Source organism: Budorcas taxicolor, chromosome 23 (assembly GCF_023091745.1).
Source record: "Budorcas taxicolor isolate Tak-1 chromosome 23, Takin1.1, whole genome shotgun sequence".
Taxonomy (NCBI): domain Eukaryota; kingdom Metazoa; phylum Chordata; class Mammalia; order Artiodactyla; family Bovidae; genus Budorcas; species Budorcas taxicolor.
Window position 1 is genome coordinate 50,465,261 of NC_068932.1, and position 24,723 is coordinate 50,489,983.

General features: G+C 60.4%; 1 protein-coding gene across 1 annotated transcript in view; it reads left to right on the forward strand.

The window, feature by feature from the left end:
- Positions 1 to 24,723, forward strand: part of INPP5A (inositol polyphosphate-5-phosphatase A) — a 151,422-nt gene that overhangs the window by 96,033 nt on the left and 30,666 nt on the right. The window contains exons 5-8 of the mRNA XM_052660644.1: positions 6,331 to 6,394; positions 14,918 to 15,021; positions 19,628 to 19,680; positions 20,875 to 20,994. Of these exons, the coding sequence (XP_052516604.1) occupies positions 6,331 to 6,394; positions 14,918 to 15,021; positions 19,628 to 19,680; positions 20,875 to 20,994 (341 nt within the window). The remainder of the gene's footprint in view (positions 1 to 6,330; positions 6,395 to 14,917; positions 15,022 to 19,627; positions 19,681 to 20,874; positions 20,995 to 24,723) is intronic.

Genomic DNA, 24,723 nt, shown 5'->3' on the forward strand with positions numbered 1-24,723 from the left:
AGCAGATCTCATAAAAAAGACTAGTCATGTGGAGTCTGATGTTTTCCTTTGCTTATTATCGAAGCTTTCTGTTTGCAATACTGAGAAGAGCATTCATACTGGCAAAGGACTCTCATCTCAAGAGGATGAGATGGTGGTGGAGAGTTGAAGGGGGTCTGGGGGTGCTCGCGGAGGGGCTCCGGGTCTGCAGTGCTCCGTCGCTGGGAGGGAATTCTGTCTCGTGGACAGATTTTCTTTCCCATCCGCGGCCAGGCGGGCTGGAACCTGCTAAGTCAGGCGGAGGCAGGAACCTTTCCCTTCTGAAAGGGAAGGTCCAAGATACTGTGCTGAGCAGAATGAGTGATTCTGCGGGGAGCGGGCTGGGCCGTGGACGGGACGGCTGAAGTGTTCCCCGGGTGCCGCGTGAGTCTGGGGAGTCCCGAGGCCCTGGCCTGGGCCACAGGCTGCGAGGAGCCCCTCGAGCTGGAACTTCCTGTACGTCGCCCCTGCCCCCAGCTAGGCTCAGTGTCAGCACCCCTTCCCAAGCCCTCAGTGTCCCTGCGCCCTGGAGACTCGGCTCGAGGACACCTCCTGCCCCGCCCTGCCTCTTCCCCACCGTGCCTGACCCCCGCTGACCTGTGCGTGTCCCTAAGGGCTGCCTGTCACCCCTGCACCCTGGGCCCTCACCTACCCCTGCCCTTCACCCTGGCTCTGGTTCTCCCGGGAGCGCAGCACCTTTGTTGAGGACTTTGCACACGGCGACCACTGTGTTCACATCGGGGCCAGACCTCTGTCCTGGACTCCGGGCCTGCCGCCCCTGTGAGGCGTCTTGGGGCCATTTCAGCCTCAGCTCGTCTGAAGCTGGACGCCTGCCCTCTGAGCTGTCCCCACCTCAGGCCACAGCGATGTCCACTTCCAGCTGCTGGCAGGAACGCTGGGCTCATCGCCCAGGCCCCGTCTGCTCTCAGGATGTCCCGGGGTCAGTGCCCCAGCTCAGAAGCTGGCCTTCCATCCAGAGTCCTGGTCACCGTCCCAGGCCTCACCCCGTCCGCAGGCTCTCAGGCCGGACTCCTCGCTGCCCGAGGTCGCCCTGGTGGTTTGCAGGGCGGGTGCCCTGACAGGGCCATCCTGGCCTGAGGGGGCCTTGCCCAGGCGGCTCGGGACCCGGTGACGCGCCCTCTCCGTGGCCCGTGTCTGCAGGGCCTGCTGACGTGGCGGCCTCCTTGCCTTGGTGATCAGACATGTCAACGGCGCATTAACCTCGCAGGGCCTGCCGGGGGCATGGATGCTGAGGGGACAGCGGGGCGGGCTGTGAAAGGGTTCAGCGCACGGTGCATGCTTTATAAAATGCTTTTTAATTCAGCAGTGGAATATCATTAGCTTTGTACGTAGATGAATACAATGGACAGCCAATTTGATTAACTTCCGATGCTGGCCGTTGGGCAGGAGACAAAATGAAATTACACGCGTCCCTGGCGTGGGCGGGCCGCGGGGAGCGGGGCACAGAGGTCAGCGGGAGCCTGACCGTCACTCCAAGTGCAGCCCAGGGGCTGACCTGGAGAGTCGGTACTTTGTGAACAAGTCAGTTCTCGTTTGCGAGGGTCACAGACCACCTCTGCGGGGCTGGGCGCCTGAGACGGTGACACCTGTGTGCAGTCTCTCCTGCAGGCCGCCCTCCGGTGATGCAGGCCAGCGTGGGCAGTCAAGCCGCCCCATCCAATTAGGCTGGCCATCCGCGAGTTCATTATGCTGGAGAAGATCAGTGAAGCTCCGCATTGATTGCAGCAGAAGCCTGGTTTCATTTATTATTGTTTATAATCTAATGAATGTTGCAGTAACTTTGCTTTGATTTATTACTCAATCTGTTAAATTGTTTTAAAACCAGGAGTCTGGGGGCTTCCCCTTGTGAGAGACAGGGTCGTTCCCCTTGTTGGTAAAGGCATGTGACCCGTGCGTCGAGCTTGGCTTCTAGGCACTGCTGTGAGGCCGGGGCTGGCTTGTCCTCTGAGGCCTGTGGCGCGTTGGCTCCAAGCCGTGGACCCGTCTCCTGGCGAGGTGGGGGCATGTCTCTGTCTCACTGTCCAGTGGTTCCTGCCGAATGCCAGGCCTTGTGCTGGGGACTCAGGTGACCAGGCCCCTCAGGGAGCTGCCTCCCCTCCTGATAGAGAAGGAAATACGCACACAGCCAGAGTGGGCAGCACCGCAGAAGGGCGAGGCTGTGCAGGGGCTGAAGTCCGGGAGGGCTGCTCAGAGGAGGCAGCGTTTCCATGGGAACGTGCAGCATCAGGGCTCATGTGAGAGGAAGGTGGCAGAACAGGAATGCCCGTGGTGGCAGAGCTTGGCCATCCTCGGGCCGGAGGCCAGTGTGGCCAGAGCTCTGTGAGTCGGGGGGCTGTGGTATGGGGGTGACCGGAGAGTGGGGGACAAGGCCAGGCTTCTGGCGGCCCCGCAGCAGCTGGGGGGACAGGGGCTAGAGTGCAGGGACTGCAGCAGCGCAGGAGGTGGGCCCCCCGGGGCCGGGGACTGAGGGTCTGCAGTGCCGTGAGCGGTGGTCACTCGGGGAGGGGCCGTTTGGGGAGGGCGTGGTGGTGGGCACGCCCCATCCAGGGAGGACAGCGTTCCAGCAGGAGAGGGGGGCGATGCCACAGGGCCCCGAGTCCAGGAGGCTGGCCGCCATGGGACGTGCGCATGGGAACTGTGTGTCCCACGCCCGAGGCTGACCCCCAGGGGCACCACACTGGAGCCTGCAGCTGGGAGACGGAGCCTGGAGCCTGTGCGGCTGCCCGTGGAGTCGGAGCGGGGCCCCCGGGGGGGCTGAGAGTGGCATCCTGCGGGGTCAGGTGACCACGCTGCGGGGATGCCGAGCGTCCAGGGAAATCTTGCTCTGACTCACAGGTGGGCCGTCACAGACTCGGCTCAGCGAAGTCACCAGGTGGCGAGGATGAGGACCAGGCCGGGAACAGGTGAAGGCCCTGGACGCAGTCCAGCCGCCAGAACTCAACGAGTGTGAGCACGTGTGTCGTGATCAAGCCAGCCTGGGGCCAGGAGTGCAAGGCTGGCCTGACGTTATAGACCCTCTTAGAGCGGTGCTCTGCTTTAACCCCCTGTGAACCAGACCTGAGTGTGGCTCAAGGCGTGTCGCGTTCACGGGAAGGAAGACCAAGTGCCGTGAAGACGTCCGCTGTCCCCAGGGCAGGCTGTGTGTGATCTGCACCCCCGCAGGATGTCTGGGTGTAATTTGGCAACTGGTGGGGAGTTTCACTTGGAAGTACAGAGGGCCAAAAATAACAAAAGCAGTTGTGAAGAAAAGCAAAACGGGGCATTTATCTCTACTACTGAATATGAAGACTTATTATAAAGCTAAGCTAGGAAAAAGTGCTGTTAGAAATAGACTGATGAGAGGAGTCGAGAGCCCACAGAACAGACCCCTGGAGAGATGGGAGCGTGGCCTTCACGTGAACGACGGGGAACCACATGGAGGGAGTGATGGAATCCGCGTGGATGAAGTGGCACCGGGTGCCTGTGCCCTGCCCACAGATACGTCCCTGGCGTGGGAAAAAGCAGCCTTACGCCCCTTCCCTCTCAGCCCGGCCCTGCCTCCCGCTCTCTGGTCGCCCCCCTCACCACAGACTCTCTGGCCACGCTGGCCTCCAGCCCGAGGACGGCCATGCTCTGCCATCGTGGGCGTTACCTGCTTCGCCAGCCTCTCCTCACAAGAACCTAGATGCTGCCGGTTTCCATGGAAATGCTGCCTCCTCTGAGCAGCCCGGGTATCAGAGGCAGTGAGACTCGTCATGGAGTCCGAGAGAACTCTTGCCAAACCAGACATGGGAGCCTAAACCGTGAAGGGGGTGTGGGCTCGTTCGGCTCCCTTAAAAGCTTCCACTCAGTGAAGATGCCGCAGAGGACCGACGAGGCGAGCCGAGGCGCGGGAGACGTTCCTTGTCGTGCCCGGGGAACGGACGGCGGACTCGGGTGAGAGCAGGGCGGTCAGCAGAGGCCCACGCACCCGCTGTGCCGGAAGGAGGCGCTTGGCTGCTCCAGAGGGAGGGCAGCACAGCGGAGGCGCCTGCTGGTAGCCCGTGGGCCTGCAGCCGCGGAGGGCTACCGGCTGGCCTGCCGGCACCAGGACCGGGCAAGGCGGCGGGCAGCAGGCACGAGGCACCGCTGGGCGGGGAGCGGGGTCAGCATGGCACCCTCATGCTGTGTAGAATCCCACGTGGAATTCTGTGCCTACCCACCGCGACCCAGAAACTCCAGCCGCGTGCCACACACGCACACACACTTAGTACACGTGTGCACACTTAGTACATGCACACACACTTAGTACACGTGCACACAGTACACGTGTGCAGGGATGTGTGTGTCTCTCACGTGTGCTCAAGGACGCCATGCCGTGCTCCCTGCAGCATCAGCACCCGTAGTGACTGCCTGGGACACATGTGTGTGTGAGAAGACGTGTGCATTTCCCTCTTCCGTGCGTCTGGAGGGCACACTTGCCCCTGCAGCCCTTCCTCAGTCGATTTGACTCAAGCGTTAGGGGCCGTCTCATCCCCAGGAAAGCCAGAGATCCGACGTGGAGGTGAGGGCGTCACGCCGAGACGGTGCGTCCTGGAGCATCCGATTTGTTTGCCAATAAGAGCCGGTGGACGCATATCCGAGGGCTGGCCTCTGCGGCCACGTCACCTCCCACCGCGGGTGGGCAGTGGCTCATCTGTGGGACTCTTGGCAAACCTGCGCTTCATGTCTGCTGGACGTCTGTGGACGCATGGCTTCTTGTCCAGTGTGGGGAGCGGTCTCCCCGCGCCCTGCCCCCTACTCTGGGTCGGCGTGTCTGGAGAGCGGCTCGTGGTCCTCAGCCCTCAGCCCCCCAAAGGCAGAGGAGCGCCCAGGTGCGGCCCTGGGTCCCGTCAGCCGTCAGCTGACTCAGTCGCTGTGGGAGACTGTCTGCACAGTGTTTGCAGCGTTTGCAGACCCTTGAGGGGCCTCGCGCTGCCAGGCAGGTGGAACCAGGGCCCCTGGACCATGTCTCCTGCCGCCTTCCCCCTGGTGCTCGCATGGGAGTCACACGGCCCCAGAGCCAGGCTCACGCTGCCTCCCATCACAGCCCGGCCGCTGGATCCCCGCAGCCTCCGGGCACGTCTGCCCCGGTGCCTGAGCCCCGGTGGACACAGCAGCAGGTGCTGCATTTCACTAATGGAGGAAACAGGCTCTCCTGACAGTCAGGGTTATAAATATGTAAAAACCATTTTAATTGTTTCTAGCAAAGCAGGCAAGGAGTCAGTACTTTCCGACATGACGAACACTCTGCTGACAGTTGTGGGGTCAGAGGACCCACGGGCCGGCGCCTGGCCCTGCTTGCTTCCCTCCAGATGTCCTCGAAGCTGCTGACAAACGGGCTCTGAACCACATCGATGGGGTCGGTCAGGAGTCGGAAAAGTTGGGTGGCACTTTGACTTGAAATACTCGTTAGAACTAATTATGGATTTTCTGACTCCATATGAGTTAGAGTTTCTGTCCCTACACTGGCAATTCATTTCCATTCATCATAAACTTCTTAATGTTATATTAGCTTTATTGCATTCAATGAGGCAACAGTTCAAATGTTTGCAATCATGTTTATTTACTTAGCCTTTTTCTGAATGCTTACTTTCCTCACAGAGATGAAAGGATGCCCATTTACAGGCCCACGTCAGCGGAGCGGCTGTTAGGATTCGCTCCCTGGGGTCCCCATGCTGCCCAAGTCTGCTTCTTGGAGGGGCCTCGGCTGTCCGAGGTCAGAGCAGAAAGCAGAGGCCGGGCCTCGGGCGTGGGCATGGAGGGGCCGTAGCTCCCCTTGGGGAGGGTTCAGGGCAGCTGGTGACAGCTGGGGTTGGGTGAGCAGCACGTGGGCTGTTTATTCTGTGCCTGCAGAGCCTCATCACACACACGGACACACACGCATGCGTGCACTCACACACCCCAAGTGAAGTTTGAATTCCAGGTAAAAGAGTGACTTTCGGCTTTGGGTTCCCCATCCTGCCCCGCCCAGGCCTGCACTTGGCCTCCTGAGGGGGGCGCTGGGCCGATCTGGTCGCCCAGAGCTGCTCCTGGCGCTGGCGGGCGGCTGGTGGTGCTGCTTGTGGCTGGCGGCCCGGGGGCAGGGTGGCCGCAGCAGACGTGGGCAGCGGGGTGGGCGCGGGGGCCTGGCTCGAGGCCAGAGCACAAGGTGTCCAGGTCGGGAGGTGTTGACGCTGGCCGCCGAGGCTCAGGGGCTGTGACTGGCCGCCATGAGTTGGACTCGCCTTCTCGCGCAAGACCGCTTTAGAATCTTCTGAGGCCGCTCACTTGGTTTCTCTTTTTGCTCTGCAGGCGCTAGGAAGCTTTTACTTTCTTCACGAATCCTTAAAAAACATCTACCAATTTGACTTTAAAGGTAAGATGCCACGCTGTCCTTCATCTACTCTGGGATTTTCTGCCCTGCTGGACCCTGCCCGCTGCCCTGTGGTCTGGCTTCTCCCGGCCCCTTCCGCCCAGTGTCCCTGCGAGAGGACTGCAGGTGTGTTTTGGTTGAGGCTTTGCTGCGGTCACGCAGCAGGGACTTGGGAGGACACCTGCTTTGTGTCTTTGAAGCCTCAATGTCAGCCCACCCCGGACGGCTTCCCCTCTGGCCCCGGCCAGCCCACCCCCGGGCCACACCCCTGCCACCCCTCACGGCTCAGGCCGGGGGCTCTGCTTTTCCTATAACAGAGCTAAGAGGAGAAGGGAACGGTTTGTATCTGTGTGCCTGTCAAATGTGAGAAAGTGGGAAAGAAGTGAAAAGCACAGCCAGACGGCGTGCTTCAGGAAAGTGCGCGAGAGCGTGTTTGTGGCGGAGCGGACAACGCCGCCCGTGTTCACTGGGCAAACCCTGTGCATCTCCCAAGGGCCCCCGAGTGCTGACGCGTGGAGGCCGTGGGTCTGCCCCGGTCTGAGGGCCGGCCGCCCGCAGGGTGAGTGTGTGTTGACCGCTCAGGCAGGCTCAACTCTGCATGTTGAGCGTCGAGCTCTCTGAGCTGCACCAGGGCCGTGGAGCCGGATCATGCCTCTGCGATGCTTACCAGGTGTGAGGACGGTGGGAGCGGCCTGCCTCGCAGTCTATTCAGAGTTGTCCTGGCTGCTCACTCTGGAGACAGAGCATGCCCACGGGCCGAGAAGCAGTGTTTCCATCAGCCTGAGAGCAGGGTCCTCGCAGCAGGCGTTCACCAGGCCATCGCCTGCGGACTCTCTGCCCCGCCCAGGGGCTGAGAGCGGCCCAGCAGACCTGGTGGGAGCGGGCTGCTCTGCCCACGCTCTTGCAGGCTCTGGACGTGGTGTCATGTCTGCGGGGCCGTGAGCAGGGTGGCAGGAGGGTGCAGACACGGTGGCTCCCGGCACAGCTGCAGCAGAAAGGCTTTGCTTCTAACGAACCTGCGTCTCCGGCCCTACAGGTGCCACCTCTGGTGAGCGTCTGCTCTTTTCAAGTAAGCCTTTGCAGAAATGCGGTCTTACTACCTCAAAGGCATCATGAAGTGCCTGGCTAGCCCACAGTCTGCTTACAGCTGTACCTTAAATGTACGTTCGACTCCAGCAAGACCTCCACAGTATCAGCGACAAGAACTGTGGCAGCACGGGCGGTGGTCATGCCCTGAACAGACAAGCCTGGCGTGGCGCGGCGGGCGTTCCTGCCAACCCACAGCAGTGGGCGCGGCCGGAGTCTCAGGCAGGTGTGGCCGCCGGCCCCCACTCCCTGCTCTTCAAGGCTTGCATTTCTGCCTGAAATTGAGCTTCAGCAAAAGCAATCCAGGTTTGTGCAGTTTGAACACACTTTAAAGAACAAACAGCCTGGGTTTTAACAGATGCTTAGAAAGTTGAGATGAGACAGATGAAAGGGGCTCCAGTTTCTGGTCCGACACGAGACGAGCAAGGAAGTAGTCACTTCAGCCTCGCAGAAGAGACGATCCAAACCAGCTGAAAGTAGGTGACTCTCCATGGACCCCTCAGAGGAGCGAGGCCGCGGGACAGACTGCTGCCCCTCAGGCTTGGGGGGAGGCTGGCGGGCCAGAGAGGCAGAGACACAGCAGCCAGGTCGCGGCAGGGCGGCCCCGCGCGGCCATCCTTGGCTCCCCTTCGTGGGTTGGCCTCCAGGAGCCCCACCAGGTTCCCAGGACGAAGATCAAGGGAAATCCCTGCGTGCCTCTGGCAGGGGAGGGGAGAGGAGCAGTTGTGAAACGCCCAGAGCTTTCTGTCAGGTCTCCCAGAGGCCTGACCACAAGGAAAGCCCTTGACTAGAGTCCAGCCCGCTGGGGTCTGATCGAGGCCCAGCCAATGGGGAGGGAGACAGACAGCCCCAGCCTCCCCTCAGCCTCCTGTCACACCTGAGCAAGAGGAGCAAGTGAGACCCAGAGTAGGTAGAAGAGAAGAAGCAGCGAGGCCAAGAGCAGACGCTCGGCGCAGAGAGCCAGTGCGTCCGGGAGCCGGCTCTGAAAAGATGAGCAAAACTGGCAAACCTTTAGCCAGGCTGACAAAGACACACATTCATATCAGAAGTGAGAGCGGGGCCATCATGCCGATCCAGTGGACGCTAAAGGATAATATAGGAATATTGTGAGCAAGTCTGCGCCTGTAGATTCGATGACTCAGATGGCCCGCTTCCTTGAAAGATACAGTCTATCAAAACTCATTCAAGGAGGAGTAGAGAATACGAATTATCTGTTAAAGGAAATTCAGTCAGTACTTAATAACCTTCTAAACAAGAAAGCATCAGACCCAAATGCTGTCACTGGTGAATTCTACTAAACGTTTAAGGAAGAAATTATACCGGTTCTTTAGAATCTCTTACAGAAAGTAAAAGCAGAGAGAAAACTTTCTGATTCATTCCACACGGCTAGCATTACCCTGGTTCCAAAACTAGATAAAGATATTACAAAAAAGGAAAGCTGCAGGCCGGTATCTCTCATGAACATACAAAGCAAAATTCTCAACATATTGATAATGTTAGCAACTCAAACCTAGGAACACATAAGAAAAAGGATGCACTGTGACCAATTCAGATTTATTCCAGGTATGTAAGCCTGATTTACCATTCAAAAGCCAATCAATGTAGTCCATCACATCAATAGGCTGAAGAACAAAATCACATGATTGTGTCAATAGATGTAGAAGAAAATATTTCAGAAAATACAATGCCCATTTGTAATAAAAACTCAGGAATCTATGAATAGAGGAGAGCTTCCTCAACTGGATAAAGAGCAGCGCAGAGACTCTTCACTGAGTCACGCTCGCCAACGAAAAGCTGCGTCTAGATGCTTCCCCCAAGGCCAGTGTCGAGCTGGGGCGTCCACTCTCACCGTTTCCCTTCCACGCCACGCCAGAGATCTTGGCTACTGTGACATGACAAGAGAAGGACAGGAAAGTCTTAGGATAGGAAGATGTCTTACGCCTTAGGTGACTAGTTTATATAGGGAATCCTAAGGAACTGACATCAACAGCGGTAGCAGCAGAAGCTAGTGCCAGTGAGCAAGGTTGCAGGATACAAGGTTAATAAGCACGAGTCAAGGGCTTTCACTGATAGCATTTAACAAGGAGGATTTGAAGTTAAGAACATAGCTCACATACCAAAAAGAAGTACTTGGGGAAAAATCCAGCAAAATGCGTGCGACACTGGGGCTTCCTGGTGGCTCAGTAGTGAAGAGTCCTCCTGCCAGCGCAGGAGACACAAGCTCAGTCCCCGGGCTGAGACGACCCCACACGCCGCGGAGCAGCAAGGCCTAAGTGCCGCACCTGCTGAGCCCGTGCTCTGGAGCCCGGGAGACGCAACTGCTGAGCCTCATGCTGCAGCTGCTGGGACCCACGGCCCTAGAGCCCACGCTCCACAGCCAGAGACGCCACCCCTGTGCGAAGCCCGTGCCCGCAACCAGAGCAGCCCCCACCCACTGCAGCTAGAGAAAAGCCACGGAGACCCAGCACGGCCATAAGTAGACAAGTTAGGTCATTTTTAAAGGATATGGGTGACATCTCCATGAGAAAAACTATAAAATCTGATTAACGGAATCAAAGAAGACCCAAGTAAGTGGAGAGAGAGTCCATGTTCCTTTATAGGAAGATCCAGTGTTGTCAAGTTCTTCCCAACCTGATCCTTAGATTCAACACAAGCTTGTTCTAAGTCCCAGAAAGTAATTTTGTGGGTACTGATCAATTTATCCTAAAGTTTATTTGGAGAGGAAGCAAAAAACCCAGAATAGCCAACCCAGTATTGAAGGAGGAGAACAAGATTGGAGGGCTGACACTACTCAACTTCAAGACTCTCTATAAAGTTACAGCGATCAAAACAGCGTGATGTTGGTGGAAGAACAGACAAATAGATCGAACGGAGAGCAGAAATGGATCCTCACACACGAAGCCAACTGATTTTTGACAAAGGAGCAAGAGTAATAAAATAGAGCAAAGACAGTCTTCTCAACAAGCGGTGCTGGGATCTGTCCACATGCAAGGAAAGTGAACCTAGTCACAGACCTCATACCTGCACAAATATTAACTCGATGAATCAGAGACCCACCTGTGAAGTGTGAAACTACAAAACTCCTGGATGGCAACGTAGGAGAAAACGTAGGCGACCTTGGGTATGGTGATGACTCTTTAGATACAACGCTAAGAGCGTGAGCCATCAAAGGAGTAATCGTCAGCTGGACTTCACTGGAGTGAAAAACATGTTCTCTCTCCGTTAAGAGGATGAGAAAACCAGCCACAGACTGGGAGAAAGTATTTGAAAAGGCACAAAAGGGCTGCTCTCCAATGAAGAGAACTCCTTAAGACTCAGTAGTAAGAAAACAACACAATTTAAGTGAGCCAAAGAAAGGCAGTGCCAAAGAATGTTCAAACTACCGCACAACTGCACTCTTCTCACACGCTAGCAAAGCAATGCTCAAAATTCTCCAAGCCAGGCTTCAACGGTATGTGAACCAAGAACTTCCAGATGTTCAAGCTGGATTTAGAAAAGGCAGAGGAACCAGAAATCAAATTACCAACATTTGTTGGATCATCGAACAAGCAAGAGAGTTCCAGAAAAACATCTACTTTTGCTTCACTGACTATGCTAAAGCCTTTGACTGTGTGGATCACAACAAACTGTGGAAAATTCTTAACGAGATGGGAATACCAGACCACCTCACCTTCCTCCTGAGAAACCTGTATGCACGTCAAGAAGCAACAGTTAGAATCAAACGTGGAACAACAGACTGGTTCCAAATTGGGAAAGGAGTACGTCAAGGCTGTATATTGTCACACTGCTTATTTAACTTCTATGCAGAGTACATTATGAGAAATGCTGGGCTGGATGAAGCACAAGCTGGAATCCAGATTGCCGGGAGAAATATCAATAACCTCAGATATGCAGATGACACCACCCTCATGGCAGAAAGTGAAGAGAAACTAAAAAGCCTTTTGATGAAAGTGAAAGAGGAGAGTGAAAAAGTTGGCTTCAAATTCAACATTCAAAAAATAAAGATCATGGCATCCAGCCCCATCATTTTATGGCAAATAGATGGGGAAACAATGGAAATAGTAACAGACATTATTTTCTTGGGCTCCCAAATTACTGCAGATGGTGACTGCAGCCATGAAATTAAAAGATGCTTGCTCCTTGGAAGAAAAGCTATGACCAATCTCAGTTCAGTTCAGTTCAGTTGCTCAGTCATGTCTGACTCTGCGACACCATGAATTGCAGCACACCAAGCCTCCCTGTCCATCACCAACTCCCGGAGTCTACCCAAACTCATGTCCAGCGAGTCGGTGATGCCATCCAGCCATCTCATCCTCTGTCGTCCCCTTCTCCTCCTGCCCCCAATCCCTCCCAGCATCAGGGTCTTTTCCGATGAGTCAGCTCTTCGCATGAGGTGGCCAAAGTACTGGAGTTTCAGCTTCAGCATCAGTCCTTCCAATGAACACCCAGGACTGATTTCCTTTAGGATGGACTGGTTGGATCTCCTTGCAGTCCAAGGGACTCTCAAGAGTCTTCTCCAACCCTGCAGTTCAAAAGCATCAATTCTTCAACACTCAGCTTTCTTCACAGTCCAACTCTCACATCCATACATGACCATTGGAAAAACCATAGCCTTGACTAGATGGACCTTTGTTGGCAAAGTAATGTCTCAGCTTTTTAATAGGCTATCTAGACAGCATTATTTAAAAAGCTGAGACATTACTTTGCCGACAAAGGTTTGTATAGTCAAAGTTATGGTTTTTCCAGTAGTCATATATGGATGTGCAAATTCGACTATAAAGAAGGCTGAGCGTCGAAGAAATGCTGCTTTTGAACTGTGGTGTTGGGGAAGATTCTTGAGAGTCCCCTGGACTGCACGGAGATCCAACCAGTCAGTCTTGAAGAAAGTCAATCCTGAATATTCATTGGAAGGACTGATGCTGAAGCTGAAGCTCTAATAGTTTATTCACCTGATGTGAAGAACTGACTCATTGGAAAAGACCCTGATGCTGGGAGAGGTTAAAGGCAGGAGGAGAAGAGGGCGACAGAAGATGAGATGGTTGGATGGCATCACCAAGTCGATGGACATGAGTTATAGCAAGCTCCGGGAGTAGGTGAGGGACAGGGAAGCCTGGCGTGCTGCAGTCCATGGGGTCGCGAAGAGTCGGACACGACTGAGTGACTGGACAGTAAAAGATGTGAACAGAATCTCAGCCAAGAAGATACACAGATGTGATGAGGAGCTATCCAGCATCGCATGCCACCAGGGAAATGCAGGGTAAAGCCCCCACACCCCGGTGAGAACGCCTGAAGTCTGCCGGCATGCTGGCAGGCTCTGGGCAGCAGGAAGTCCCCGTCGTTGCTGGTGGGGAAGCACAGCAGTCCTGCCTCTGTGGTTCGCAGCTCGGCAAGTTCTTGAAAAGCCACAGACACGCTTACATCTCTTGGCATTCACCCAAATAGAGAACTTAATGGCAACACGCAAACCTGTACAAAGATGTTTAAAGCATCTCTTTTCATAATTAGCAAAAACTGGAAGTAACCAGAGTGTGTCCTTCATAGATGAAAGAATACACAGACTGTGGGCCATCCGGACCTGGAATATTTTCCAGCAGCAAAATGAGATGACTATCAAGACACAGACACTCGCGGAGGAAGCTCAAACGTGTGTTCCTGAGGGATCGTGGCCTGTTGGGGAAGGCCACCCACAGTGGAGGCAGCAGAAGTGAGGCTGGCTGAACCGGGTTGGGTGGGGCATGGTTTCAGGGCCGTGGAAGTGCTCTGAGAGGCTGTAGTGGTGGATATGTGCATTTGTGATGTCTGCGTTTGTCGGGACCCCCAGCACGGGCGAGCCCACCAGCGCAGGCTGTTGGGAAGGTATGAAAGTGAGTTAGTCACTCAGCCATGTCCAACTCTTTGTGACCCGGGAACTGTAGCCTGCCAGGCTCCTCTGTCCTTGGAATTCTCCGAGCAAGGAGACTGGAGTAGGTAGCCGTGCCCTTCTCCGGGGGATCTTCCCGACCCAAGGACTGAACCTGGGTCTCCTGAAGTGCACGCGGATTCTTCACCGTCTGAGCCACCAGGAGGATGGGAACACTCCACTTTCAGCTCAATTTTTGTAACCCCCAAGCTGCTCTAAAAATAAAATCTTATTTAAGAAAGACCAAGGCCTTCTCCTACCCACCCCTCCCCAGTCTCCTCTTTCCTCAAGGGACCCAGGTTTCATCTCAGCAGAACGGCCTCCTGCCTCAGCCCCCAGCCCCGCCCTCCTTCCGGCGAGCCTTGGGGCCGGACCTCCATGTGGCCCATGCCCTCCGCAGATGGCGTGGGGGCCCAGGCCGCCCCTGGCTCCCCCGCCGGCTCAGCCCCGCCCTGCTCTAAGGGCTCTGTGACCCCCCTACTCTGACCCCACCTGTCCTGCGCACTGGCCTCCGTGCTCCCTTTCTGGAGCAGATGCCTCCTCCATCCGGGGCCCTTGTCCGTTTAGCCTCCCCCAGGCGCCGGCTGGTGGGGAGCCAGAGGCGGCGGTGTGGGGAGCTGGGGGGTCAGTTGAGGTGCAGAGGCACCCGTAGGCAGGGGCCCGGACCGCTGGTTTGGGGACAAGGTTGGAGGCGCGGCGGCCCCAGCCCTGCCCCGGGGGGTGGGGGAGCTCTCGTCATCCCTGGGCTCCCTGGGCTCGCGGGGCTTGTGGGGCGGGCCCTGCTCCACAAAGCGCAGCGGGGCCGCTCGCTGGACATGGGGCCGGGCCTCAGGGGCACTCTGGCAGGACGGCCCGTTGCGTCCTTTCTCCCAAGCACCCCAGGGCCCTTCCCCCGTGCCCTGGGAGCAGGGAAAGTGTGATGCCCCTGCAGCTGGTGGGGGCTCCCGGGGCGGTCTCAGCAGGCTCTCTTGCTGCCGGGCTCCCTGCCGCCGTGTGGGGAGGGCTCGAAGCCTTCTGCCCCCCAGCCCAGTGAGAGCATGCGTTTAGCCCCTCGGTGGACTCAGGGACCGTGGTCTGTGAAGGGAGTGATCCTGGCCTGGGTGTGCAGGGGTCGGCCAGATACAGGGCGGGCGGGGAGCAGGCCCAGAGCTCCCCGCCACCTTGCCTGCGCCCCCCACCCAGTCTCACATGAGGACTCCCCTTCCCTGGCTGTGAGTGATGGCAGGAGGAGATCAATGTGATTAAATTCACCTGGAGCGCGAGTGGACGGTAGCGCCACAGCCCTTTTAAATGCGGCCGTTTGCTCAGGGGGCCAACTAGCCCCGTAAACGTGAGGCCAGGCGCTCTGAGGGTGATGAAATCCAGGCTCAGGGTCCAGCTTCAGGGATGGCAATTTATGGGCCCCGGGTTCCCAGGAGCAGCTGCCTGCCCGGGGTCTCGGCCCTTGGCCTGCACAGGGCTGCCCGGGTGGGACGCGGGACCCTGTGGCCCTGAGCTGGGGGTGGGGTGCAGAACTGAAGTCATCCTGGGCCTTCTTCCAGCCAAGAAGTACAAGAAGGTGACCGGCAAGGAGATCTACTCGGACACGCTGGAGAGCACGCCCATGCTGGAGAAGGAGAAGTTCCCACAGGACTACTTCCCCGAGGTAGGTCACTGCCGGGGCGGCCAGCACAGCGCGGGGCCGGGGCCGAGAATGCGTCACACGCCGCGACAGGATGTCCTCACCCCAATCCTGCGCTGCCGTGCCCCGGCGTCCTGCTCTGCTGGAGGTCCCGACCCGGTGGGTTTGGCAGGGTGGCCTCGGGTGAGGGCTGGAGGACCCATGGTTGACACAAGCAGGTGAACCTTCCAGCCATCGTCACTCCCAGGCAGAGAAGACCCTTCCCCCGAGGGTGCAGGAGGACTGTCTCTCGGGGCTCCCAGCAAACCTCGCTCCGCGTGTCGGTCACGCTCCGGACGGGAGCGCTGGGGCGTGGGGGCGCAGGCCCTTGGGGGCTCTCCCCGTCCTCATGTGCTGAGCAGCCCCCGCGCTTCCACAGGGAAGGCCCTGGGGTGCCTGCCCCACAGAGCTCCGGAAGCACAGGGAGGTGCGGCTGGTTCTCGCCACTGCTGGGACACAGTCGGAAAGCCTGGGTGCGGCTCCTGGGCGTCGCGGGCACTTTTGCACAGTTTTGTTGGTTTTATGCCTCCATTACGCTGCACACGCAATTTTGGATCCCAGTCCTTTTAGAGAATGTTGTAATAACCAGTGTCTCTGGAGCCTCCTTACGGTGAAATCCACAGGTTGACCCAGACGGATCACCTTCCCTGGGGGGCCTGTGGACACAGAGTGGGACATGACCCGTGAAGCCTGGGGGACTGAGGAGAGCTGGGCACCGCCCCACCCCCTCCCCCAACTCTGGAAGAGCATCACCACCCCCCACCCCGCCCCTGCTACTGCCCCGCCCCGCACCCCGCACTTGATTTCAGCGAGGCCATGGCTTTATTAACTTGCTTTATGACCCGCTCCTGCGGTGAAGGAATTGTGGCCGCTTCCATGAAGGATGAGCCCCTCGTCCCGCCAGGCACAGCTTCCCCATCCATTGTCCCCGCCAAGGACTTGATGTCAGGGGCCGCCTCCCAGCCCGCCGCCCCACCCGCCACAGTCCCTGCCCCAGAGATGGTCCCCTCTTGCCCTGCGGGTTGGGGAGGGCATGGTGGGGGAGCTCCGGAAGCTTCCTTCCTCGGCGCCCCCTCCCCTGACGGCGCCCCCTCCCCTGACCGCCCCCCCGCCATGGGCCCTGCCATCCCTCCAGGCTGTTGGCCAGAGCCGCATTCAGCAGGAGGGTGGTTGAGCTTCCCGGGAACAGAGCAGGGGCTGAGAAGTCATCTTGAGAGGTCGGGTCATCTCCTGGCCTCACCCCCATCCAGACTCCCCCTGGCTCCCCCACAGCCAGCACTGGCCCCGGCCTGAGAGTAACCGGGGACCACAGTGGACATGGTGCCAGCTCGGGGGAGGCTGAGAGGGGTCTGCAGGACCACAGGCAAGGTCCCGGCCTCTGACAGCAGGAGGGCCAGCTTGCAGGGGTCCGGGGGGCATTTAAGGGACATCCCTGAACTGGCCAAGTAGGAGACTCTGGTATTTCATCAGCTTTTCTGCAGGGGGGACCCTGACACCCCTGGCAATGTCCGGGATCCGTGCACTCAGCAGGGAAGGCAGGGCACCTCGCCTGGTCAGGGCAGGGGCTGGACGGCCCGTGGGCAGCGCTGGGCCCAGGGCCTCATGGAGCGAGGACTTGAGGGCTGGGTGGGGAGCCTTTGAGGTAGCCCCCCTTTCTCCCACCCAAGCAGCTCAGTATCTTTGTTTGCGACTTTCTCCTTTAATCGGCCACTCGAGCCCTGAATGGTGACGGGCCGAGGCAAGTGCGGCCCCGGATTGGTGGGCACCTGGGCTGGCAGGCAGCCTCTGCTGGTGCCCAGCCCGCCGGTTCCCTCTCAGTGCCGCTGCCCCAGCCGCTGCCCCCCAGGGGCTGCCCGGTGTCCAGGACATTGTCCCACTCCACACCCACCAGGGGGGACGCACCTGGTGACCCAGCCCGAAGTGGACGTGCATGGTACGTCACTGTTACCCCGGAGACTCAGCTGACCCCCCCAGCGCCCCTCGTCCCCGTCACTTGCAGCTGACTCGGAGGTTGGGGTCCTCTCACTGCCCTGTGGCCTTGGGGCCGGGGACTGTGGCAGTCCTCAGAGGAGGTCATCCGTGACGGTCACCACGTCCTCCTGGGCGGGCGGAGGAGCCCCATGGACGAGGCCACTCGCTGCAGGGAGGCCCGGCACCTGACCCAGAGCCTCTACGAGCCCAGCTCACCTCCTGGCCCGCACTCCTCCCAGGACTGTGGCCTCTTCCGAGGGCGCCCGCACCCCTCACCCTCGGGCTCTGTTCTGCAGGGCACCCTCTCCAGGCCCAGAGTGCCTGGGGTCCCCCCGGTCTCTCTCCTGCTGAGCCCCGAGGGCGTGATGGGGGCTAAGGCGGGTGGGTGGATGGGTGGGCACCTCAGGGGCTCAGCCGTGGTCCCCCCCTCGACATGCACACCCTCTGAGGGAGGGGCTGGCAGGGGCTGCGGGCTCCGAGGGGGCCCCCTGCCCGCCACAGGCAGAGGGCAGAGCGTCTCTGGGGGAAGGAGGCGGGGTGCCTCTGTGGGGACCCAGATTTCTGCACCGTGGCACTGCGTCGCTGGGACGAGGTGAACCCAGGCTGGGGCCCCCGCTCTGCCCCGCGGAATCGCCTGCGTCTGTGTTCCGCTGGGTCTGACGTCGTCTGAGTTTCCAGGACTTGCTCATTTTCCTTTCGTCTTGATGATTAACAGGAGGAAAATCTTACTGAGAAAAGCACATGTGCTTCTACCGTTCTGTCGGTAGTCTGGGATTTCTCAGGTGTGAGAAGCCCCAGGGCCACGTGTCTAGTGGAGGCCCACCCGCCGTGGGGTCCTGTGGGTTGGCCGCCCCCGGCAGGCGCTCCTGCTCTGCGGGCAGGCCCGCCCCGCCGCTCCGTTCACACACATTTTGGGGGAGGGAATTAGTGTGAGGCTGATTTCTCTTTATTACCACCGCTTAAGGATAATCTAACGGTAATTACCGTGATGGAGGCATAATGCCATTCCAGATAATTACAGCCCACCGCGTCTAAAACTAACAGAACTCTCCCCGCTGATTTACGGGTTCTTTTGGCTCAACACGCGTTTCAAACACTACCTCTGGGAGCAGCACTTCAGATAATGCGAGACCATTTTTAAAAAGCAGATTTGTGTAGTCGATTGGGGCCGGGGCGGTTTTTTTTCCTTGAGCCCGTAGTGAGAAATTGGTTGTTGCCATAGATCATGGGGCTCACTCCGAGCTCTTATGAAAGATGAATTAATCCCGCTAATGCTCCGAGGCGGGCCTTTCACGGGGGCTGTGTGCTGATAACCTCCCGCAGCCTCCCTTTTCTCACCGAGATTTATGTCGTCTTTTAGTAGATGAAGCCGCCTGTGCTCGCAATCCATCTGCTCGTAAAGGAATCCTATTAACAGGGCACCTGAGCGGGCACTTGATATTGTCTGCTGAACGACATGCCCCCACCCCCGGCCGCCGTGGTCTCCTCTCCAGGGGCGAGGGCCTCTCCGAGAGTCGGGGTGGGCGCCGGAGGGCAGCCGGCCACCCCCGGACGCCGCGGGCCTGGAGCAGGCGGCGATGGCCAGGGCACCCAGCAGGGTGGACGGGACAGTGGGAGGCCAGGGAGACCCCAGTCCCCCCGAGAACTCTGCCTCCATGTGCAGCAAGCATCTGTGTCCAGAAGCTCGTGCGCAGGTACCCCGGCCCCCCTCCACGTGGGTGCGGACCTGGACCCTGGTCCCGCCTCCGCAGGCCCGCCCCGAGCCCAAAAGCCAGGCCTCTGAGGCAGGGCTGCTCTGCACTGCGGCTTCCGGTTTCCCGACGTGCCTGAGGGCAGCGGAGTGGCGGTGACCACCTCCCATTCTCTGCAGGGGGACGTAGGATCAGTCACTGGGTCTCCGGAGAGGTTGCCCCAGGGGCGGGGCAGGCACCAACCTCCGGCGCACCTAGAGACCCCCCTCCGCCCCCTGCCCTGGCACTAGGAGAGGCCGAGGGCCCCCGAGGACCGGCCCCGGCCCCTGCGGGTGACCACTCCCACGAGACCCTGGGTGCCATTCTCAGCCTCAAGGGCTCCCGGGTCCCACAGCAGCCACTCCGACCGGCGAGGTGGTTCCAGCCAGCTGTGATCAGAGAGGAGGCCAGTGAGGCAGGGGCCCGACAAGTGCCTGTCTGGACTCGAGGCCGCTGTGACCTGGCCAGCCCAGGCTGTGCAGGGGGCGGGGCCGCCCGCGGAAGTGGGGGGGGGCCGCCCGCAGAAGTGGGAGGAACCCCTCGTGAAGTCTGGGTGTTAGGGAGTGGGCAGGGATGCGGGGTGGTGAGGGGAGGCCCTTGCTGGGCCAGAGCCCCTGCCGCCCCGGACGCAGCTTTGGGACCACACAGCCCCTGACCCTACGCCCACCTTCCCCATGGGCCCTCCCCACACACCCCTCCTGGGCACCAGCCGCAGGCTTCCATGGGAGGGCAGATGTCCCAGGAGGCCGTGCCAGCGTGAGGCTGTGGCCTGGGGGTCAGAGTTGGCGATGACGCAATGGCTCGTGGTCCCAGCACAGTGTCGTCCAGAGCTGTCCCGGCCGCCGCCCCCCACCGCCCCTGCTGACCCATGTGGCCTGTTTGCCTTTCAGTGCAAGTGGTCGAGGAAAGGCTTTCTCCGGACGCGGTGGTGCCTTGCGGACTGGTACGTTCCCCACAGCCCCTGCGGCCAGCCCCAACGCCCCGCCGCCGGCTGGACAGGGCTGATGGGCCCCACAATGCCCAGGACCCTGAGCGTGGCCAAGAGGCCCAGGCTGCATCCCGGCCCTTGCTGGTGGCCCCCGCAGCCATGGCCAGCAGCACTCGCAGCATGGGTGGGGGGACCCTCGGGAAGTCGGGCACCCCCACCCCTCTGCTGGGACGGGGCACCTCGAGGAGTCCGTGCCCCACCTCCCGGCATGCGCGCCCACCTGGCTCTGCACTGCGACTGCTCCGCTGGCTGACTGCTGCGGCCCCTCCTCGGGACCGCCCCCACGTCCACACGACCCCCACGTCCACACGACCCCCTCGCTGGGGCCGCACGCGGTCGGGGCGTCCCCTGGGTGGGGGTCCCAGAGCTCTGGGGCGGGAGGAGCCGAGACCGCCACAGCCTCCTGACCCGGCCCCCGACTGCCACCCGCGGCCCAGGGAAGGGCTCGGGGGCCGCCCGGGCTCAGTGGTCACTGTGCGACCGGAGCGGAAAGCTGGAGCTTCCTCCGTGTGCTCGGGCTGGGGGTGGCGCGCGTGGTGTGCTGTCAGGCTGGGTCTCAGGGCCTGGTGGCCCCAACTCTGCAGGGGGTGTGGAGCCCACCCACCTGCTCTGCTGTGAACCAGACAGGCCCCAGCAACGCTCCAGGGCTCCTGAGGGTAACCGGCCCCCCAGACTCCCCATGCCCCTGCAGGCCCACAGGAGGCATGGCCGAGGAGTTTCCCCAAGGCTCTCCAGGGGCTGTGAGCTCGGGGCTGCTTCTGCAGCGTGAACTGAACCCCCCAGTGCCCCCGGGGACCCTACGGGGGCTTCAGGTTGCACAGCCAGCTGCGTGGGGAGCTGAGGCCTGGGCGAGCACCCAGCTCCTCCTCGCTCCTCACCCACCTCCCGCTCCTCTGTTTTGACTCGAGTTCCAGGTATCCTCTGTGGGTCCCTCTGCTGCTGGTGGCGACCTTTGTACGTGGGTCCTTCCTGTGTGAGGGCTCACGCGATGAGCCCCGTGTGTCTCCTCTGAGTCCACCTCAGAGGAGGACTTGCCCCGGGCAGCCTGGCCGCACCTGCCCGGGGAGCTGGGTGGGGTGGCAGGGGGCCGCCCCGGGGGACCCAGCAGCTCCAGCCTGCATCCTGAGCTTCCTGTCTCTCACCCCGCAGTGCCTTCGACTTGGTGAACATCCACCTTTTCCACGATGCTTCCAACCTGGTTGCCTGGGAGACCAGCCCCTCTGTGTACTCGGGGATCCGGCACAAGGCTCTGGGCTACGTGCTCGACAGGTGGGTGCAGAGGGGCCCCCGCCCGCCCACCTCTGCAGAGAATCGAGGCTGGCTGGCTTTTCACCTTGTCCTGGCTTGCTTTCCCTTGTTTACCAAAAGTAGAAAGCTGACACAAGCCCTCCCCCTTGACCCCTGAACCCTTCCCGCTGCCCCCTGCCCGCTGCCCCCTGCCCCCTGCCCCCTGCCCCCTGCCCACTGAGTGCCGCCTCCCTCCGAGCTCTGCCCCTGCTTCCCGGTCAGAGCTTCGGGCCCCTGACGGGAGGGGCGGCTGCCTCGGTGGTCTTCAGGATGGGGGGCTCCTCCTGTCCCTGCTCTCAGCCCCCACGGCCACCCGGCCCCATCAGAGCCAGTGCACAGGGCCCCTACCTGGGCCCTCTGGTCCTCGTCTGTCCACGGTGCATCGGCACTGACGCACTGTTGTCTGGGTGGGAGAGGCGGTCTCACCCCGGTTAATCGGCTGTTTGGGCCCAGTTTCCCAGAGCCCAGCACCTGCGAGGCCTCCCCTACAGCACCCCTGCTCTCAGGGGGCCCGGCCCGCCTGGCCTTGGGGAGCGTCTCCAATTTCCCCAGGGCCCAGCCGGCCCGCCCGGACCCCAAGTTGTGCTCGGCTGGGACACGCCCTGGATGGAGCGGGAGGCCAGGGGCTGTGCCTGGGATGAGGCAGTGGTTCCCGAGGTCCGTCCGTCACCCTGTCTGAGACCCCACACGCGGAGGACACGGGGGTCTGCCTGCCCTTGCCGCATCCACAGTGGGCACTCCTTGGGGCTGGGTGTCCAGCTGTGGACCGAGCTGGGTGTCAATCGCCGAAGACAGGGACAGCAGGCTGGACCCGAGCCTTCGCCGCTCGGGCCCAGGGTAGCCAGGCGCCAGCACGGCCGGGTCGGTGCTGAGGCTCCAGGTGGTCAGCCTGCAGGGGCATCGGCCTGCAGCCCAGCTGGAACAGGCTTCTTGGTCCAGGGGAAGGGGGACGGTCACGTGTCGTCACGGCAGACACGGCGGCCGGACAGGCCTCCCAGACCACCTTCAGGGCAGGGCCGAGCCGGCCGGGAACTGGGCCGCTCTTGGAGGCTGCGGTCAGTCGGCAGAGGCAAGTGGCCTCAGGGCCTGTCAGCACCTGAACTGCTGCTGCTCTGCAGCCCCCGGGAAGCGGCCTCGGCGTTCCCATGGACGTCTGTGGGGCGCCCAGCCAGCCGCGTCCGGACCTCCCGGTGCGGCCGGCGCCCGCACAAAGGGCTGCTCTGTGGCGGTGAGTGACGGACGCCCTTTCATCGGGGCTGCTAACCTTTTGGCAGCCACCAGCAGACTGCATTCTGCTGTGCCGATGGGAGCACAATGCCACGCTGGCCCCTGAATGGACGCTGCCACCAAGGGGGCCCCATTCAGGGCGTTGGGAACCTCTGGGAGCATTGTCTGCGGCCAACGTGGGCGCAGAGAGGCAGTGCGGGGGTCCCGGCTCAGTCTCCCCGGAGGGCCTTGAAGGCCCGTCTCCACCCGGGCGGGAGCCCATGCCCTGCCCCCGCAGGCCGGGCCGGGGGACCTGGGTTAAGACCCGGAGCCCCTCGGCCGTCCTTGCAGCTTTCCTGTGACTTGAAGATGATTTTAAAGTGAAAAGCTAACTTATGAAGAAAAACACCCAAGAGGAAGACTCTGGTCCGAAGTGTGTGAACTTGCAGACGTCAGAAAATAGGCTTTCCAGTGTTACTAGAGGGCAGGTTTTATGGCAAATAACAACTGATGTTTTGCGCAATAATTTCTTGCTTGAAATCTCTTGTTCTGAAAGGTTAGAAGGAGACAGACCTCTAGTTAGGGAAGCGTACCAGGCTCAGAGATGCGGGGATGGCGGTGTCGGGACCTCTGTATGGGGTTGGGGTCCCATCCGCCTGGGGGGTGGCTCAGACCCTTCCTGGGTCTCTGGGGGGCTGCGTGCATCTTTGTACCCGTGGAGGGTGCCTGTCAGGCACACAGCTACACCCTGGGGGGTGGCGTTTGGGACGTCAGCCCAGCCTCAGAGACCAGCTCACATAGCCCTTCCTGGCCTCCCCCAAGCTCTCGGCCGTGAAATGAGGTTTTTTTTTCCGCAAGTGACAGGGCTCTTGTGTCTGCCTTTGCGGTGCGGCCGGGCCAGGTCCGCAGGAACAATCTTACATCACAACTGTGAAATCCGGGCAGAAAGCGCCCCTTTGTCCCAAGCGTCTTCTCACAGATACAGCCATTGTCACAGCGCTGAAGTTAATTTGGTCAACATTGGGACATTTAACTTTTATGTCCGGTCAAAAGAGTTGTTTCACGCTCATTTTGGGGCATTCAGAGAAATGATTGCCAGAAAAATAAAGCTGCCCGGGGCGACGCCGAGCAATTAGTTCCCAGGGAGCGGCGGCGTGACGCGGCAGCCACACAGCCGTCTTTGTGGCCCTGCGGGCGGCCATCCGTCAGCTGTCAGCCGCTCAAAGGCCCGCGTCCCGGGGCTCCTCTCCGGGCCGTTCCCAGAGCTTGCCCCGCCAGCCAGCCGGCAGAAAAGAAAGCCTCTGGTCTCCAGGCAGAGGCAAGCCCCTCTGCTAAGGATGCAGGTCGCCAGGACGCCCTGCGCCATGGGCCCCTGGGCGGCCGCTGTCCCCGTGTCGGAGCCCAGTGTAGACGTGGGCATCCAGGCCCGCCGGGCAACCTCCTCGTTGGCCAGAGGACGGGTCCCCCGCGTGTTCCTGGTGTCGGGCGGGAGGGCATGCAAGGACCCCGGCCGTCCAGGAATGAGCCGCTGTCCTGACAGTGCGGGGCTGCGAGCCCATGCGTCACAAGAGCTGAGCGCAGTGCCAGCGGAGGCGAAGTCAGGGCTCCAGCTCAGCGCACCCGGGTCGCTGTTTCCGTGTCCTGCTCAGACAGAGTTGAGGGTGCCGCCGGGGCCTGTGCTTGCGCTCTGAGTCCTCGTCCCGCCCTCCTGTCCTGGTGCAGGGTCGTCTCTCCCCCAAACCCCCCGTCCAGGGACTCCATGCATGCTCTGGCACGGCCGTGTGCATTCACAGCTGAGCAGCGTTGTATGTTCCCGTGGGGTGCTTGCATCGTCTGTGTTTGTGGGGTGCGGGCTTCCACGTGCATCCTAGGTAACGTCCTGGACTGTCACCTGGACGGTGCACGACCCCTCCCTCTGTGGCGTGTCCTGGCACCAGCATGTCCACGCCGCAGCTCAGCGCCCCTCGAGGCGGTGCCCTCCGTGCTCATCCACCTGCTGGCCTTGCTTACTTCGCCGACATTTAGGATGCTCAAGCCCTCCTTTGCTGCCGGACTGGGGCCCCGCCAGCACGCACGCTCAGCCAGGCTGGGCCGCACGGCGGTCTGCGTCTCCCCAGGGCCCATGAGGTGCAGCCTTGCTGCCCGCGTTTGTGGACGTCTCAGGTCTGAAGGATCGGCTTCCTGAGCCCCCGGTGCTTCTCTGCTGGGCTGCACGTGTGGAGCCCAGCGGCCCTGGAGGCAGGGGCATGTCTCTGCTCCTTGCCCGTGGTGCCATCCGAGCAGAAAGGCGGGTGTGATGTCACCCTGCTGTTAAAAGGGCGAGTGAGAGTGAGTGCGAGGGGGCAGCACCCGGGAAGCCTGCGGAGGCCTGCAGCAGCCGGGCCTGGAGACGCAGACACCCCACGGGGGTCCGAGAAGGGCCTGCAGCCCCCAAGGCAGCCCCGTGGCTGGGCCAGTCTGTGCACAGACGGAGTTCAGGCCAGGAGCTGGAGCAGCATGCACATC